We start from the raw sequence: 20,276 nt of genomic DNA on the forward strand, positions 1-20,276 counted from the left end.
TTTCTTTTTCTAAGTCCATAGGTTAAATTGGCAAATCCTAAAAGGACAGAGATTTTAATTTACTATCGTGTCTCTAGTACTTGGAATACTATCATGCAGTTGTACCCAGTAAAAATGTGCTAAAAAATTAATTTACTTTGTCTCTTATTAATGCCTCAAAAATGTATAGATGTTTAATACTTCAAGGATGTCGGATCTTCCACTGTGAATAACTTTGCCCAGAGCTTTAGCAATACTACACTTCATTTTTGTAAATATTATGCTCTCAATATCCCATTAACTGTATTTGTTTTCTTCTCACAGAATTACACTTCACATTATTTATGTTAATTTCCTTGTTTTTAGCCATTATGGGAATCTGAGTTCTTTTTTTTTTAAATGTTTTCGGAGGGATCTGAGTTCTTAAATGAAGGCTAAAAGCATCAAAGTAGGGTCTAACCCAAAGAATAAAAGGAAATCCACATTGGTAAATCCTAAAATAATATATATATTTTCTGGATAAGCCTACTTATTGATACTACTAACTTTCTCTAAAATGTATTTTTGATCTGTCAACCACTAAAAATATTATTGTATCCTTCTGTTCTTTTTGTGTGTGTATGTGTTTTGCTTTACAAATTTTTTTTTTAAAGATCTTATTTATTTATTCATGAGAGACACAGAAAGAGAGGCAGAGACACAGGCAAAAGTAGGAGAAGCAGGCTCCATGCAAGGAGCCAGATGCCGGAATCGATCTCCGGTCCTGGGATCCCGCCCTGAGCCAAAGGCAGACACTCAACCACTGAGCCACCCAAGTGTCCTGCTTTACAAATTTTGATGCATCAAATATTTATAGTATAAACTTCATAACAGCTCTGCCTTCACTGCAGACTAAACCCCTTCACAAATCCCAAGTGACCTCCTGTTCCAATTTAATGCTTTTATTCCCCAAACTAAACTTCATTATTGATCTTGTGGTACTTTCTCTTATTTTGTTTTCATTTTTTCTAGAATAGGTTTGCTCCATCTAAAATTACCTTTCTATTTTATTTTTTAAAGATTTTATTTATTTATTTATTTACTTGAGAGAGAGCAAGCAGGGGGAGCAACAGAAGGAGAGGGAGAAGCAGACGCTCCACTGAGCAGGGAGCCCAAGGTACAGCTCGATCCCAGGACTCTGGGATCGTGACCTGAGCCGAAGGCAGACGCTTTACTGACTGAGCCACCCAGAGGCCCCTAAAATTACCTTTTTATTTTCAGCCACTCCTGAGTCCTCTGTTTATTATACATGCCTCTATAAAATAGAAGATAGTTGTGGGGCTTTTAAATCTAATTCAAGATTTTTTTTCTTTTGATAGCTGGGCCCATTCTACTTATAATTTTGTTGTGACATATTTTTGAAACGAGTTCCACAATCTATTTTAAGTTTTATATTTAGTGTTTTAATACAACTTAGTTTTCTCTTTTCCTTAACTTTCCATGTTTTCTTTAGATGCTTTCCTTTCTGGTAATATTGATGTGGGTTTTTTTTTTTTTTAAGATTTTATTTATTTATTCAAGAGAGTCAGAGAGAAAGAGGCAAAGACACAGGCAGAGGGAGAAGCAGGCTCCATGCAGGGAGCCCGATGTGCGACTCAATCCTGGGACTCCACGATCACGCCCCTAGCTGAAGGTAGACGCTTAACCTCTGAGCCACCCAGGCATCTCTTGATGTGGTTTTTTAATTCTACCAGTAGAATTTTTGATATGTTTAAATACTATTTAAATTACATTTCTCAATGTATCAATTTTGGAAATTATTTCTGCTGTTCTCATTTATGAAAAAGAAATTAGTATTTTTATTACATATAAGAATTCTATAATTCCTCCCATCTGTATCTTAATCCTTGGTATTTTTGGTATAGACTAAAAATCTTATCACAGGAATGCCTGGATGGCTCAGGGCATGATCTCAGGGTCCTGGGACCGAGTTCCGTATCAGGCTCCCTACATGGAACCTGCTTCTCCCTCTGCCTGTGTCTCTGCCTCTCTCTGTGTGTCTCTCATGAATAAATAAATAAATAAATAAATAAATAAATAAGTCTTTTTTTAAAAAGCTATAAATATCTATAATATGCCATCTTGTATTTAAATAAGTAGACATGTATCTGCTCACCTGGGCAAAAACAAAACAAAACAACAACTTTATTTTAGTGTCTCTGTCTCTGTGTGTCTCTCATGAATAAATAAATAAACAAATAAATAAATAAATAAATCTTTTTTAAAAAACTATAAATATCTATAATATGCCATCTTGAATTTAAATAAATAGACATGTATCTGCTCACCTGGGCAAAAAAAAAAAAAAACTTTATTTTATTTAATATGGTTGTCTTACATTTTAGAAGTATGTCAACATATGTTCAAGCAATAGGGCAGATTAGATAATATGATACTCCTGGAGAAAACAATTTTAAAATTATTTAAAGGCTGGATAAAGTACATTTTACAATCATTTCTAATGCATTGCTGGGCTGAGAAGAATGGATGGAATCCACAGAAATATAAAAAGAAATCAATAAAGAAATCTGTGAGGCAAGTGAATCCCAAGCTGGATTGTTCTTGAGAGCAACAAAGCTTGGATGTGCTGACCTCCCCTCAGGAAAGCATGGCAGCGAACAGAAGAACCCCCACATGGGGCAGAGACCTGCAAAGGGCTAATGCCTCATTGTAGCTGCAAGGGTAAATATACTTAATGTTGCAAGGAGATTGCTAGGGCCCCAGAGTATCTTGTATTTATTGCTAGAGGGACAATAAAAATCTCCTCTGAGAAATCATAACTGTGTGCCACATGGGTGTGTTGCTTGAACCCATACTACTTTGTAGTCTGAAAAAAAATCTCATGAGATAATTTAAAATAGTCCTGGATTAGAAGTGTCTTAGATGACTGGCAAAAAACAATTTATATCCTGTCTCCAGGAGAAGGACTTAAACACAGTTCTTAAGAACAGCCATTTAAAAAGGCCCAAGGAAGAAAACGATTCACAGTTAAAACACAAAATAAATTAAAACACATGAGCAAATAAGCCACCATCTTTAAGACATGTATGAAACAAAACCAAGATATGTAAATTCAGAAAGAATATAAAACAATGTTAAAGGGGTATAGTTAATATGTCCCAAGAAATAAAAGATCAACTTAAAAAATATCCAGGAAATAAAAAAACTATACTGAAGAACTGAGAAAAACAACAAAAAAGAACCCAAAAGTAACTATGCTCAAGTCAATGCACAGAGAATTTTATCAATCTGATTTCTGTATCCAGCAAAGATCTATTCTAAGAAAAGTGATGACATAAAGACACACTCAGACAAAAAGTGAAAGTTTCCCATCAGCACACTCTCACTAAGGAAAATTCTACAGGAGAGAAGAAAAGTGATTCCAAACGGAAGACCTGAGATGCATGAGGAAATGAAGAACAAAAAAAGTGGTAATCTTGTAGATACAACTAAAGAAACACTTCAGGGGCGTCTGCGTGGCTTGTCAGTGAAGCGTCCATCTCTTGACCAGTGCAGGTCTTGAACTCAAGGTAGTGAGCTTAAGGGCCGCATTGTGCTCCATGTGGAGTGTGGAGCCTGCTGAAACAAGAAAGAAAAGAAAGAAAGGAAAGAAAGAGAGAAAGAATGAGAGAAGAAAGAAAGAGAAAGAAAGAAAGAAAGAAAGAAAGAAAGAAAGAAAGAAAGAGGAAAAGGAAAAGAAAAGGAAAAGGAAAAGGAAAAGGAAAAGGAAAAGGAAAGGAAAGGAAGAAAGAGAGAGGGAGGGAGGGAGAGAAAGAGAGAAGAAAAAGAAAGAAGAAAGAAAGAAAGAAAGAAAGAAAGAAAGAAAGAAAGAAAGAAAAAGAAAGAGGGAGGGAGAAAGAAAGAAAGAAAGAAAAAGAAAGAAAGAAGAAAGAAAGAAAGAAAGAAAGAAAGAAAGAAAGAAAGAAAGAAAGAAAAAAAAAGAAAGAAAAAGAAAGGAAGGAAGGAAGGAAGGAAGGAAGGAAGGAAGGAAGGAAGGAAGGAAGGAAGGGGTCCTTGGGTGGCTCAGTGGCTTAGTGCCTGCCTTCAGCACAGGGCGTGATCCTGGGGTCCCGGGATCGAGTCCCACATCAGGCTCCCTGCATGGAGCCTGCTTCTCCCTCTGCCTGTGTCTCTGCCTCTCTCTCCCTGTCTGTGTCTCTCATGAATAAATAAATAAAATCTTAAGAAAAAAAGAAGAAAAGAAAGAAAGAAAGAAAGAAAGAAAGAAAGAAAGAAAGAAAGAAAGAAAGAAAGAAAGAAAGAAAGAAAGAAAGAAAGAAAGAAAGAAAGAAAGAAAGAAAGAACTAAAAAAGAAACACTTCAGTGAACCTAGACTTCAGGCGATGTCTTCTTCCTACCCACAGAAGTCCCCAGGGCAGGGAAATATTAAAGGCACAGACACCTGTGTGGAATACATACAAGGAAAAACGTGGTGAACAAAATGCAGTAATCACCCCTAAAAGTATCCTCCCAGGAGGACAAGGTCTCTGCCTTCATGGAGATCCCATTCTCATTAGAAAGCCAGATAAACAATCACACACACCATAAATAAATACATAATTACAGACTCAGTTAAATTCTCTGAAGGAGAAGTATATGATAATAATGCACAACAGAGTGAGACAGGACTTAGGAAGGTCAGAAGAAGCTACAATTTTTGCTAGGTCATCTGCTGTGTGTTCCTAGGGACATGCTGTTGAGCAGGACAGGACCATGGACACAATGACCTCAGAGATAGTCATGTACAGTGAAATCAATAGACTTAGGAAGCATATAGTGTCATCCCCTCAATTAAGTAAAAAAAGTCAAAGAATTAGAACTGGTATACATAGAATACAGTTTAGAGACTGTAGACACAAAGAGCTTTCTCTAAATCACATATTCTAGGAACCTACTTCACAAAGGTCAATGTATAAACAAAGCTTGCAAAAAACCCCCACAAAAACCTACAAGCCAGCCAAGTGCCTAAGAATATGGGATTTGTGAATCTCAACGCAGGCTCTAAAAATTCAAGCACTTCCTGAGGCTGTCACACCCTGCAGACCCCTGGCCTCTTGTTGCCTGCTCTTCCTGACCTCTGCAAACCACTTTCCCCCATTCTCTGTCACACAGAGCAGAAGAGGGTCATCCCATGGGGCCGTCTCAGTTCCAGGGTTCACTCACTTCTTTTCATGAAAACAGCTAGAAATGCTGAGTCCGGGATCCAGGTTTCAGCAGAGAATTGGATGGGTCCGAGTTTGGGTCACAAATAGCTGTGATTGAAGGGAAAGGGTCACGTGGTACACACTCAGCTGCCAAGGTTAAGCCCTGAGAGTTGTCTGCAGATCCCAGGGGCGTCATAAGGAGACATGCACTCTCATGATCACCCTGAGCTAACATACACACCAGTACATTTTCAATAGAATTACAAATTATATAACAGTTTTCTAAAAGGCAAAATTTTAAAAATAAATTTTTGGAATGAATAGGAAAGAATGAGATCTACTTGTTATTTCAGTAGCTTACCCATTAGCTGAAATATCATTTAATGTTTTTAAAAGTAGTAGTGATATTTGAATAATTTAATTTAATTAACACTCTTATTCTGTACATGGAAGGCACTAGGAGAGATGCTGGGTGAATGTGAAGATTTGTAAGAAAAGGTCTTTTACCCTAAAGAGCTTCTAATCCTGTAACATAAATTTTTACTATGCAAGGGGGAAAGAAGGACTGCAAAAAAGAAGAGGATCAATTATGGGTTTGGTAAATCAGCCAAGAAATATTTTTGTGCAACTACTGTTTATCCTTTGGACTACTGTATAATTCAAGAGTACTATCAAACATCTCAGAACACTTGCATCTCTATTCCTATTAACATTTTATATATTATAAATAGCACACATTTTGATTACTCATACATACAAGTATTGCATTGCAAAAATACATTCCAAATCTCAAATAACAATGCCTAACTCATAAGAAATACATAGTAAGAATTTTCCAAATATATTTATAAATAATTTCTATATATTTAAATTACAAATATAATTGTTATTGGCTTAGAATATTGGTCTAAAATGTCATGTATGTGGTTTTAATTTCATAACAAAAATCAGATGCCAGTAGCCAAACATCTTAAAGTACTTTTTAAAGTGCCTTATACACAACTGGATTTGATAGTGGGCCATGCGTTGAGTAAATTAACCCAGAGACACAAGGTCCAGCCTGTCGCACAGAGGACTAGAAAAGCCCCATGCCATGGAACAGTCTGAGCTATGGCCACCACAGCTCCGGGAGCTACACTTAGTAACTGTCCCAGCTGTGAGAGTTGCCTTAAAGAAATTAAAAAAAAAAAAATCACACACACATAAAAATACTAGACTTTTGTTCTCATTTTACTGTTACAGACTGTTTTGCAAGGGCATAAATCATCCATGGTGCCCCAGCTCCCGGTGCTGAAATATCTTTTGTACAAAACACTAAGTCTAGAAATACCATCCCTAGGATACGATACCATAAACCAAAACTAAAACAATAAATAAGTTATAAGACTTTATGCCCCAATGTTGCCACGCTGCTAAACTTTTCAGCTGGCAATAACTGTGTATAGAAACGGAACACAACATGAGTTTAAAGTACCTAATTCCCAAGCATCTGTTGTTTGTAATACAGTGTATCTTTTTTAAAAAGCTTATGACATTTTCTTATCTAGAGCACCAAAATCTAAATTTAGATACTTACATTATTGCACTCTCCAAGGAAATACAGTGCAAATCCATCAGCTTTTGTGGCTGCCAAAGTAATAAAAAGGGAAGAAACTAATCTCAATGGAAGAACAGACCACGTATAAACTCTTTAAGGTGAGACCTCAGGCAGGAGTCTTTGTGAAAGGACCGTTACCATAACTAATTGTCATGCAGTCAACTGAGCAGATTAAGTTACCACTTTACTCAATCACACAAGTAGAGCATCTGCATTCATTATGCATCAGCTACAGCAAATTTTAAGATGTGACATCCTCAAATGCATACAGCAGCTCATGTGCTATGTAATAATATCTTTGTGAAACTTTAAGTATCACAATTATTGGAAATATTTTTTAAGAATTGTATTTAATTTTTAAAAAATGAAAAATATCAGACATGAGATTTATAATAATGAGTAATCAATGTTAGCATCAACCAAAAAGGATGATGTATATCTCCACATGTCATCATTGAAGAAAACATAATTTAACTTTCCTAAAACTGCTTCCGGTTCATCTGAAGGCAATTATCAGAGCAGATAACAGATATCACTAGGGGAGGACTGCCTGAATGTAGACTCCTGTTTCACTCCTTTTTACTCGTGTGGCCTTGGATAAAATATTTGACCTGTCTTTGCCACAGCTTCCTCATCAGTAAAATGGTGATAACAGTATATAACTCTGTCACCTCCCCAAATATATTTAAGATGCTTTTTGTTTCTTAAAAATTAATGATTTACTCCATAACGATGTGATTTAATTCAATAAAACTATACTTTCCAAAGAAAACTAGGTTTTATTTAGAAAGCATAGTACATTCATTCCATTTATATATCTGGCAGATACTTTTTTGGGATTAGACAACTTAGGAATTTTTAGGCTTGACTCATTCCAGTACTTTCATAATAAAATATTTTCATTTCAAATTTAGCCCCAGAATAGAAGTAAATAAATGACTTGCATTCGCCTTGTAGTAAGTATATTACTTTTTCCATTTTCTGCAATGGAATAAAAGAATCTTCAGTTCAAATTTTCTACCAGAAGGAATACAAAACATTTCTTACCTATTTTAATGATGCTACTCAATTCATAGAGGAGTAGCTGGTTGTCTCCTCCTGTATCCAACCGTTGTTCTATATAGCTGTTTAGTTCATACACAACTCCCTGCATATTCGTGTCTTGGTACTTTCAATAAAAAAAAGAAAGAGAAATAAAGGACATAAATATAATAAAATTAAAAATTCCTTACTTTATAAAACATACTATTAAGGTATATAACTTTACATACTTTGCTTTATGCTTTTATACACTATGATTTTAAAGAGCATTATTTAATTATAATCTACTATAAAATAGATTAAACATTAAAATTGCTGACTTAGAATTATAAACTCCATGTATACTTTATATTCAAACATCAAATGTTACAAATTACCTTCTTATTTCTGAAGTTTTAAATATAATCAGTAAAAGTAGTACAAAAGTTTGCTAACTGAATGAAACATTGTTAGATGCTAGAAAAGCCAACTGATATGCATTGCACTGGATGAAGCAGAATTTGTTCATTAGTCTCCATTCATCTGCACCAATGGGGCTACCACCCTAGTCAGAGCTCAACTCTTCCCCTAGGACAGGAAGGAGCAGCTCTTGTGTTTGCTGTCATGGTAGCACCAGCTGCCGCACCGCAAGCCCAAAGCTCTGGGCTTCACTGTGGTAACAGGGACAACAGCAGGTAAATAGGGTTTGGGAAAAAGATGGGAGCTAAGTCGTAGCTACTTACAGCACTTATCTTCTCTAAAAATGCTGAAAAACTGCCTTCCACCAAGCTTCCCTTCCTAAGCCTATTCTCCAAGCAATAGCTATGGTAAAGTTTATAAACAAAATAAAATTCTGTCATTCTCTGGCTTAAAATACTCCTGGGGCTTCCCACCGTACTTCGAATAATAGACTCCTCACAGGGACGGCCTCCCACATTCTACAGATGCAGTTATGGTCTGTCTACAACACCATCTCAAGCCATCTTTCTCTTTCTTAACCACTCAGGTATCTTTAACTCCTAAAGTTTTATTACTTGCCATTACTCTTTTTTAAAAATTCCAGTATAGTGAACATAGAGTGTTATATTAGTGTCAGGTGTACAATATAGTGATTCATCACTTCTGATCATCACCGGTGCTCATTACAAGTACATTCCTTCATCCCCATCCCCTATTTCTCCCATCCTCCACCCACCTCCCCTAACCATCAGTTTATTCTCTAAAGTTAAGAGTCTGTTTCTTGATTTGTCTCTCTTCTTTCCCCTTGTTTCTCTATTTGTTCTGTTTCTTAAATTCCACATATGAGTGAAATCATATAGTATTTGTCTTTCTCTGACTGACTTATTTAGGCTTAGCATAATACTCTTTAGGTCCATCCATATTGTTGCAAACACTTGCCATTATTCTTGATCACTATTCTCAATGAATGTCTGAGGAATGAATGAATGTGAAAAAATACATGAAAGAATAGATGAATCGATCAATCCACAAATAGGTACTGGCAATCCTGACAATCTACACTACTATACATAAGTATTCTTCTAGCTAGAAGAGATGCTAGAGAATTAACAGAATAAAGTTCCAGTCTTCAAGGAACTTAGATTCTAGGTGAGGAAAATAAATAACTGAATGTTATAATGTGGCAGGTGGTGATAGGTGGTATGCAGAAAAAAAGAGCAGGGAAGGCTGGCAGCCAAGACCTCTGGAGGGAGAGTTACCCTTTTTAATAGGATGGACAGGGAGCACACTCTGGTCCAGGCAGATTCCAGAGAAAGAAGTATGAAGGATGACTTGTCTCAAGGTGCAATACACATCAAAAAGAATAAGACACTACTTTTGAGAGATCCAAACACTACTACAGTGTCCCAGCCAGATAGCAATAGGCATTAGGTGAGCAATGGAGTTGCAGCTCAAGCCTATCTCAACAGTGAGCCCCAGTGGGTTTTCAAACACCTGGGGGTAACTACAGTTTTAGAATGCACTTTAGGAATAGGCATCCTCAGAAACGGACAAAATTCCACCCTGAAGGATCCCCACTGAAAAGGGGTGAAGATGTGAGACCTGCAGAGAGCTGGAGGAAGAGCTTTCCAAGTGGAGAGAACAACAGAAATAAATGAATGAACATGACCCCAAAGCGTCAAAATAGAAACCCACCAAGCACTGTTATGCTTTAGTGCCAACTTCGAGAATGATTGACTTTGTTCTTGGGACTCTTACGACTGGCACTCATTGTGTCCTCTCTCAGAACAGCTTCTCTAGGTTGTGTGTGCTCTGCTCCTACATCTGCTGAGCCTCATGTACCCAGTGCCGGATTCCCCCGGCCCCTTGAACCTGTGCATCCTGCTCGCTTTGTTGCACACGCAACCATGGTAAATCACCGGCCTCCTGACCAAGTTTTGTGACTCTTTTTTGCTAAAGGTTTAACTGCTTAGCAGTTAGTCATAACTTCCTGGCAATTCTCTGGCTGCTGATATTCTTCAAGACCTTCGCTAGGGCAGATACCATTGTGGTAGCAAAAGTCTGCATAAAAATCACGAATGCTCTGAAATTCTGATGCCTTCCAAGCACGACAGCATTGTATGTGGCCATACACACAAGCTCATGCTGTTCCTTTATCATCTGTAAACAAGATGCTATCTGACGACTGCCAGTTTTGAAGAACTCTGGAGAAACGATTCTACTCTAACATACCCTCTCTCTCTCCCTCACCACTAATTAGAACCATTTGTTTGTATTTTTCCCCAAAGTCCTGGGAAAGAGCTTATCTGAGACTGAAACTAACCTGAAGAAAAGCTAGGCTATGAGGGATGCCTGGGTGGCTCAGTGGTTGAGCATCTACCTTAGGCTCAGGTTGTGATCCTGGGGTCTCGTATCCAGTTCCACATCGGGCTCCTTGTAGGGAGCCTGCTTCTCCCTCTATGTCTCTGTTTGTCTCTCATGAATAAATACATAAAATCTTAAAAAAAAAAAAAGCCAGGCTATGAGAAATAAAGAGACTAAGTCGTAATGACAGGGTCTGAATCTCTAGATCCAGACACGCAAAAACCATAATGCTTAAAAACCTATCCCTAAATACAGACTGTTCATGAACCGATAAATCTCTGAACACTTCCTTTTTCTTCTGGGGAGGGGCACTTCAGCTAGTCTCAGGTGGGCTCTGAAGCACCCCGCAGAGGAGTCCCCATAAAAATGATACACGGGCTCCTTTCTCTGACAACATGATTCTGAGAGTACATCCATTCACAGGATCTGTGTGCAGTGCTGAGAGGGAAGAACAGCTGTTCACCATGTCTTCTGGAAGGACTAGGTTGTCACACACAAGTGATAACAAGAAGGCAGTTTATTGTGGGGTGTCCTCTGAGTTTTTCTTTTCTCATCTGTAGATCAAGGAGGCTAAAGTGTGTTACCTTTCAACACTCACTGTCTATGATAATCTATGACCTAGGATTTTAATTTTGTCATTAAGCTTCAAATTCTGACCTTCAACCTGGTGTAGGGGGGTTTAGTACAACCTGTTTCCTTTGATTGTCAATGACAACTGCATCATAAGAGCAAAATGTTTTATTACAGTTACTATTACATATTAATGTACTATTAATTCTCAAAAATTAAAGCCCTATCTACATAGTGAATCATTCAAACCATAATATTCTATAAAACTTAAAATAATATGTAAGTGTAAAGTAGTAAGCATAACTATTGATTGGCTGTTAGCCTGATATGCTTACTACTTTACATTTACATATTATTTTAAGTTTTATAGTCCTGGGGCCAGGACTACCATCACACATAAGGAAAGGCACAGGAAGCACGTGGAGGTGAACCAAATCCCACCCTCCCAAGGTGCTCTTTAGAAACAGTGTGATGGGGCAGACCGGGTGGCGCCACCTTCAGCCCAGGGCCTGATCCTGGAGTCCTGGGATCGAGTCCCACGTTGGGCTCCCTGCAGGTAGCCTGCTTCTCCCTCTGCCTGTGTCTCTGCCTCTGTGTGTGTGTGTGTGTGTCTCATGAATAAATAAATAAAATCTTTAAAAATTAATAAGGGATCAATTCAATTCAGTAAAATAAACCTTAAGCCTATAGCTTCACTGAAAGAAAATCATAAGAGTGTATTAATTAAGTTGCTCAGAACTGGAATTTACACAGCATTCTAATTTGACAAAGTCCTTTCCCTAACTTTATTCTACATAAGAACCCAACCAAAGTATACACTGAATATCACCGATACTTTCATAACTCAAGAAGTCAGAATTCTCAGGAGAATGAGTTGGACAATGCACAACTTCTCAAACCTTACAATCCAACTGGATGCTGCCACTCTAATTTTCCATGTTCCACATTGATTTTCATGTAGAGCTTGTTTTCCATTAGAGCAACTTCTGAAAACAAGGATTTGCAAAGACCTGACTTCACTGAAAGGATTGCAGTGACCTAATACTGAAACTGTGAATTCTGTTAGGCTCTATCTGACAGACATCATTGTGTGCTCCACAGAACTTTAACAGGTCCTGAACCACTACCGTGAGTTTGCTGTGATGCCTAAGAGCACTGGAACAGTTTGGGAAGCAGGGGAACAGCCACTCCATCCACCTGGAGGGAAACAGTGTTTTATGAGATACGATGGTAATGAACAGAGCAGTATTAATCCTTGGTGAAGCTGGTTTAGCCAGGATAACAAATGCTCCCAGACTTGCTAACGTGAACTAGGTGTTTAAACACAGATCGGCAAACCACTTCCCCAGGAGAGGTTAGAGGCAATTCAAGAACGAAATGGAAGCTTGAACGGTGTGAGGTCTGTGAGCCCATGACTCTATGAGGGATCACTGGCATGTCCTGAAGGCCGGGGTCAAATCAGTAGAAAATATGATGAGGCAGATGTTAAGTTGGATCAACACTGAAGAGTGTGTACAAACAGCTTCTAGTTTTTAGTATAAACCTCAAAATTTGAATAATGTCATTCTTTAAATTTTTCCTATTTCTTTTTAAATTTATCTCTTTTATAATGTTAATTTTGACATAATCTCAAGCTTATTAAAAAAATGTAAGAATACAAAAAACCTCCTGTATACCATCAATATTGCCATTTTGTCCTATTTGCTTTCTCATTCTCAGTTAACTCTGCTTGCCTGCCTTCCTATTTACCTGTTATCTATTATTCTATCTACATAAACACATGCCATAATCACAAGTATTTTTTCTGCATATATGAGAATATGTTAGTGTGCTCCTTTACTCCACAACTGTGCTATGTATTCCCTAAGAAATAAAATATCCTCTTACATAGTTATAACAGTTACCATGATCAGAAATTTTAACATCACCACAGCAATATTAGCTAATTACGACTCCACATTCAAATGCCATCCACTGTCCCAGTAATATCCTTAGAGTTATCCATCCCATTAGGGCAGGGTCATTGTGATCCCAGATCACAAATGGCATTTACTTATCATGCCTATTTGGTATACTTTAATGTGGACCAATTCTAGTCTTTCCCTTGTGTTTCTTGAACTTGATGTTTTGTACAATGTGAGCCAATTAGGATTTGTCTGATGTTTGCTCAAGATTATAATCAGGTTTTGCATCTTTGGCAGCAGTACAACAAAGTGTTGGGGCCAGAACTCTATCATCTCTCCTGTATTTGGTATTTGGCATTCTACTGGGAAGAAGACTTTCCATTCTCCTCATTCATTCATTTTACATGGGTCTGGACTCACAGATTCTTCTTTTTTAAACTTATTTTTTAATTTATTTTTTGTTGGTGTTCAATTTGCCAACATATAGCATAACACACAGTGCTCATCCCATCAAGTGCCCCCCTCAGTGCCCGTCACCCAGTCACCCTCACTCCCCACCCTGGACTCACAGATTCTTATTCAATAGGTTACCACCCATTAATACTGTCATATATGCATTCTGATTCTTCAAATATCCCAGATTTGACCAGCAAGAACCTCAAGATAGTTGCTATATCCTTCTGACATTCTTCATGATTCTTTCAACACCTTCTTATTTTGTCATTACATATTTTGCCAACCCTGGTATTAGTCATTTCTGTTTCTCGAAGAAAGAGAAGTTCCTTTTAATGGAGAGGGGTATTTAAAATTCAAGCACAGGAGTTATAAGTGCCACTGCTGTCAATGCTTCTAGGTCTCTCATTTATGTAAATATTGTATAGATGAGGTGCCTCATATAAATATATATAAATATATAATTCTGTATTTATCTACATATATATATATATAAGGAAATGAAAAACTATGAATTCATACTAATACCTCCAGTTTTAGCTAGGCAATTAAGTGTGCATTCTAACACTCCCCGTTTCCATATTTGTAATTCCTTCACGCAACAGAGAGAAATCTTACCGACAATAGCCTTAATATATTTGTACAGTTTCTTAGTCCTGGGATATACAGAAGTAGTTTCAGAAATGTTAAGCTGTACCACTGAAAACAAACCTAAGGTGTCAATATTTTTTTAGATTTTTAAATAAATTTAAGAAACACTGAAATGTACAATTCATTAAACTCTGAGAAATAGAGAAATCCTTGTAACGTATATACTTATTAGGACATACAAAAATCAGTTGTGTTTCTATGCACTAACAACAAGCTATTAACAATAGAGTCAAAAAAGAATAAAATACTTAGGAATTTATCCAAAGAGATGTAAGATATGTAGACTGAAACTTATAAAAAAACTGAAAAATAGAAGAAGACACAAAATAAATGTAAAGAAATTCTGTGTTTAGGGATTGGAAAATTAATATAGTTAAAATGTCAATAGTATCCAAAGTGATCTGTACATTCAATGTAATCCCTATCAAAATTTCAAGTTTTTTTTTTCACAGAAATAGAAAAAAAAGAACCCTAAAATTTATATGGAACTTCAAAAGCCCTGAAAATTCAAAGCAATCTTGAGAAAAAAAGAACAAAGCTAGAAGCATCATACTTCCTGATTTCAAACTCTATCATAATGAAGCTCTAATAATCAAAACAGTATGGTACTGGCATAAAAAGAGACACACAGATGAATGGAACAGAACAAAGAACCCAGAAATAAACCCATTCAGACATGGTCAACTTATCTTTAAGAAGAGCACCAAGAATATACAGTGTGGAAAGGACACACTCTTCAATAAATGGTGCTGGGAAAACTGGATATCCACGTGCAGAAGACTGAAACCGGACCCTTATCTTTCACAGTATACAAAACCAACTCAAATGGTTTAAAGACTTAAATTTAAAACCTGAAACTGTAAAACTCCTAGATGAAATCACAAGCTGAACCTAGTTCTTTGACACTGGTCTGGGAAATGATTTTTTGGATATGATCTCAGAAACACAGGTAACAAAGGCAAAAATAGACAAGTGGGACTACATCAAACTAAAAGGCTTCTGCATGGCAAAGCAAACCACCAACAAAAGGGAAAAGGCAAAAGATGGAATGGGAGAAAATATTTGCAAACCATTTATCTGATAAGGGAGTAATATCTAAAACATTAAAAAAAAACCCACTCATACAACTGAACAGCAAAATAATCCCAATTCAATTGAAAAATGGGCAGAGGAGCTAACAGACATTTTCCAAAGAAGACACGCAAATGGCCAACAGGTGCAGGATAAAGGTGTTTAACACCACTAATCATCAGGGAAATGCAAAACAAAACCACAATGAGCTAAAGCTCACACCTATAGGGTATCATCAAATGACGAAAGATAACAAGTGTCAGGGAAGGCATGGAGAAAAGGGAGCCTTTGTGCACCAGAGGTGGGAATATAAACTGATGCTGTTACTATGGAAAACAGTATGGAGGTTTCTCAAAAAATTAAGAGCGGAATTATCAAATGATCCAGCAATCTTTTTTTCTGGGTATGTATTTCAGGGAAATGAAATCACTATCTCAAAGAGATATCTGCAATCTTATGTTCACTGCAGCATTATTCACAATAGCCAAGTTACAAAAATAACCGAACTGTCTGTCAACAGATGAATATATAAAGAAAATGTCACATACACACACACACATAATGTGTATGTATGCATATAATAACATATACATACATAAATATACATAGTATGTATGTAAATATATACATAATTTATATAATTTTATATATGTAGCTTTAGAATATTATTCAGCCCTAAAAAAGTAGGAAATTCTATTTGTGGTAACATAGATGAAGCCAGAGGGCATTATGCTAAGTAAAATAAGCTAGACACAGAAAAACAAACACTATATTATCTCACATGTGGAATCTAAAAAGCCAAACTCACAGAAGTATAGATTAGATTTACAGGTGTCCGGGGCTGGAGTGTGGAGAAAACAAAGAGAAGTCAGTCAAAGGTTACAAACCTTTCTGGTGGGAACGCAAACTAGAGCCACTGTGGAAGATGGTATGGAGGTTCCTCAAAAAATTAAAAATAGATTACCATATGATCCAGAAATTCCACTGTGAATATTTACCTAAAGGTTATGAAAACACTAATTTGAAAAGCTATATGCACCCTTATGCTTATAGCAGCATTATTTACAATAGCCAAACCATGGAAGCAGCCCACATATCCAGGAATAGATGAATGGACAAAGAAGATGTGTGTGGTGTGGTGTGTGTATGTGTAATATTACTCAGCCATAAAAAAGAATGAAATCTTACCATTTGCAACAATATGGATGGCTCTAGAGGGTATAATGCTTGGTGAAATAAGTCAGAGAAAGACAAATATCATTAGGATTTCACTCATATGTGGAATTTAAGAAGCAAAGAGAAAAAAAAAAGACCCTTTATATACAGGGAACAAACTGATGGTCACCAGAGGAGAAATGGGGAGGGGTGAGGTGGATGACAGGGTTTGAAGAGGCCACTCATTGTGATGAGCACAAGGTGATGTACAGAACTGTTGAATCACTATACTTGAAACTACACTGTATGTTAATTATATTGGAATTGAAGTTTAAAAAAAAAGTTATCATTAAAAAAAAAGAGAGGACCTTAGAGATTAAAACAGATACAGAGCTGTACCAACTCAATGCCGCATGTACTGTTTTAAGGATCCTAGTTCAAACATAACTGCTATAAAAAGAGTCTTTTCAGACAGTTGAGGAAAACAATCTGGCCCAAGGATTAAGATATTATTGTTAAGTGTGATTATTGGTAGGCATGAAAATGGCATGTAATTGAGGATTTTTTTCTTTTTTCTTTTTATTTTTTGAGGATCTCTTTAAAATGTCATTTCCTATTAGAAATCTATACTGAAGTCTTTGTGGCTGAAATTACATGGCTGAGACTTGCTTTAGACTATACCAGCAAGCAAAAAAAGGGAGTAGGGGAGTGTACATGAAACAGGAATAGCAAAATGATCATCATTGAAGCTAGGTGACAGGTACATGGTGGTCAACATGCAATTCTTTCTACTTGTATGCAGAGAAAATGTCTATAAAAAAAAGTGAAAATGGGAAGAAAGCAAGCAAGCAAGCAAGCAAGCAATAATAGGCTCAAGGAAGCACTGATCCCTCCACTGCTCATTTACTGAGCAGTTTTTCTTTTTCTTTTTTTTTATTGAGCAATTTTTCTGTGTCCAAAAATGACTTAAACAATCTACCCTATACGAGTGTAAGAAAGCAAGGCACTCAAAGGCTGCATGGGCATTCAGTGGTTAAGTGACAATACCAGACAATGACAGGAGGTCACTTTTACATGAATAACTGTGAAATAATAAATCTATGTATTGGGAGAAAAAGGGTTACAAACTTTCAATTATAAGACAGGAAAGTTCTGAGACCTGAAGTACAGGTCGGTACCTACAACTAAAAACACCATAGTGTATACTCGAAAACTGCGGAGGTAGATCTTCAGTGTTCTAACCACACCACCAGCCCTGCCCCCCAACTCCGTGAGGTGATGGATGTACTCATTAATTCGATGGTGGGAATCACTTCACAGTGCACACATATGTCACATGTTGTAACTAATATGTACACTTAAATATATACAATTATTATTCATCAAAAATAAAAAAATATTTTAAAAGAAATAATTTTAATAATAAACCTCTCAGTAATAATAAAAGTAACAATAAAAGACACAGACTATTTCATATTTTTATCTATGGTCCTTCTTAATCAATCCCTGCCCCCAAGGCAACCACCATTTTTGACTTTTTTTCACCACTGATTAGCTTTGCTTTTGTTTTTAGAATTTTATCAAAATGGACTCATACAAAATATACTGTTTCGAGCTCTGCTTTATTTGCTTGACATAATACCACTGAGATTTATGCATACAACTGTGTATCCAGGTAGTTTCCTCCTTCCTATTGCTAGTTGCGTATGATATATTTATCTGTTCTACCACTGTTGGTCGTTTGGGATGTTTATGTTCTCCAGGTCTGAGCGATTAAGAATAAAGCTACTACAAACATCTTTCTGTGAACATGGAAGAATGCAAAAGTCTTTCCGTGAACATGGGTTTTCAGTTATCTTAGGCAAATACGTAAGAGTAAAATTTGTGGTCAGAAGTAAATGTACGCTTAACTGTAAGAAGAAACTGCCAAATCGTTGACAATGCTACATATTAAGAACAAAGTTATCAAAACTGATTTGGGTATTTTAGATTAAAATAAATTATTAAAGAGGTCATTTATGCTACACAAACAGCGCAGGCGGAACAATTCTATTCTAAGACTGAGCAATCATGGAACAGTTCTGGAAGGCTGAGCCTCAAAGACAGACAAAGAGAATGGGGGGTACGGAGCAAAGAGGGTGCTGCTGACCCTTTTGCAAATGCTTATTTCAAAAAGTTTTAAAATCCTAAATATCAACCAAGGGATTAGTATATGCATCCTGAGCTTAACCTAACACCATGGGGAAAAAAAAAAATGAAAAGAAAAAGCAGCTGCCTTGACTTGTCCTGCTATGTCAATGAGCACAGAGGAAATGCTACACAGAGTTGTTTCAAAGTGTCGTGCAGTGGGTACAGGGGTAGGAAGGCAGGTTCCCCAGCAGCTCAATGTAGAGGCTCAGAGGAAGCTCAGAAAGCTAGAAAAGATACAGAACCCTGGCGGCCACGGAAGAGCAATACAGTAGGATACAAGGTCCAGACTGATCCAGAAAGACCTGAGACCGTGAATCCCTGTTAAAAGTGGTGGAAGTGAGCAGGCTGGGATTCTGCTAAGTGAGGTGCCCTTAAAAACAAGTCAGGTCAACACAAGGAAACAGAAATAACAAAAACCTAACAGTCCTAAAGAACATTACTGTAAGTTTTCAAAGGGCTTTCTGTGTCAACTAATATTAACTAATTTAATTACGGATGAAAAAGGTCCATGAGATGAAAAAGGCTCATGAGATTATTATTTTTTTAAAGATTTTATTTATTTATTCATGAGAGACACAGAGAGAAAGGCAGAGACACAAACAGAGGAGAAGCAGGCTCCCTATAGGGAGCCTGATGCGGGACTCGATCCCAGGACCCCAGGATCACGACCTGAGCCGAAGGCAGACGCTCAATCACTGAGTCACCCAGGCGTCCCAAGAGATTATTTCTTAATAATAACTTAATTCAGAAAAAAGGAGTCCATGAGATAAACACAGTTTTAAATCATTGAGGATACAGCAAGCATTTCTAGTAAGTTTAAGTCTGCTAGCAGAAAAGGATTCAGTTATCCAGACAGATGAAAAAGATACATTTCTGAATGTCAGTATGTAATTAAGGTTTTTTTAAGCGAATATTTTTTCAGCAGTGTGTCAAGCACTATTACAGGTATCGGATAAAGCTCCTACTCTCATGGAGATTAAACGCTAGTGGGGAAAACAGATAAGAAGATACTAGCTTATGATAACATCTATGACAAAACTAAAACATTTGTATGACTTTGTTGCCATTTTAATTTAAAAAACTTATTCAGGAGGAACCGAATTTTATCCACACTTCTCTATGACTAGACCATTAGTATATTCTTTTTCACAATAAAGAAATGTGCCTTTAATCAGCCTTTGATCCTGTGCACTAAGACCAGCTATGTGTATGGGTTTAATATAGTCCCTCTATAGTTACTACTTCTCAAAATCTATCCTCTAAAACAGAGCTGTGGTTGCCAAGAACTGACAAAACAGGTATAATTTAAAATCTTGCAAAAAACGAATGTGTTTAGTTTCCATTTTATAATTTTTTTCCTAATGGTGTGATACTGGTTTTCAGATGAAATACCCTGCCTACTGCCACCGTGACTAATAGGATGGATCAGCAAAAATCTTTCACGGGCAGATGATCCATGTGTTCAAACTATCATTAAGATCATGGGTTTTATCTTAAGTACAAGCAAACAAAAATCACTGTCTTTAAATAATCAGTATGAAATATTTCCATATAGAAGAATGATGTACTTCAGTTATATAGAGAAGAGTTTTGCAACTAATTCTTTCACGAAGCTGAGATGCTTAGAACTGATAATCCTTACAGGTTTCTGTGGCTATAGTTAGTGACTAGCAGCTAAGC

At 36.8% G+C, this 20,276-nt stretch overlaps 1 protein-coding gene across 3 annotated transcripts in view; it reads right to left on the reverse strand.

Annotated features, from left to right (window-relative positions):
- PDE10A (phosphodiesterase 10A) overlaps window positions 1-20,276 on the reverse strand; it is a 590,195-nt gene that overhangs the window by 86,579 nt on the left and 483,340 nt on the right. For all 3 annotated transcript variants that reach the window (XM_072830420.1, XM_072830410.1, XM_072830401.1), the window contains 2 exons: window positions 7,807-7,927; window positions 6,739-6,788 (listed from right to left, as the gene is read on the reverse strand). In XM_072830420.1, coding sequence (XP_072686521.1) covers window positions 6,739-6,788; window positions 7,807-7,927 — 171 coding nt within the window. The remainder of the gene's footprint in view (window positions 1-6,738; window positions 6,789-7,806; window positions 7,928-20,276) is intronic.

The sequence above is a fragment of the Canis lupus genome, chromosome 1, assembly GCF_048164855.1.
Source record: "Canis lupus baileyi chromosome 1, mCanLup2.hap1, whole genome shotgun sequence".
NCBI classification, from domain to species: Eukaryota; Metazoa; Chordata; class Mammalia; order Carnivora; family Canidae; genus Canis; species Canis lupus.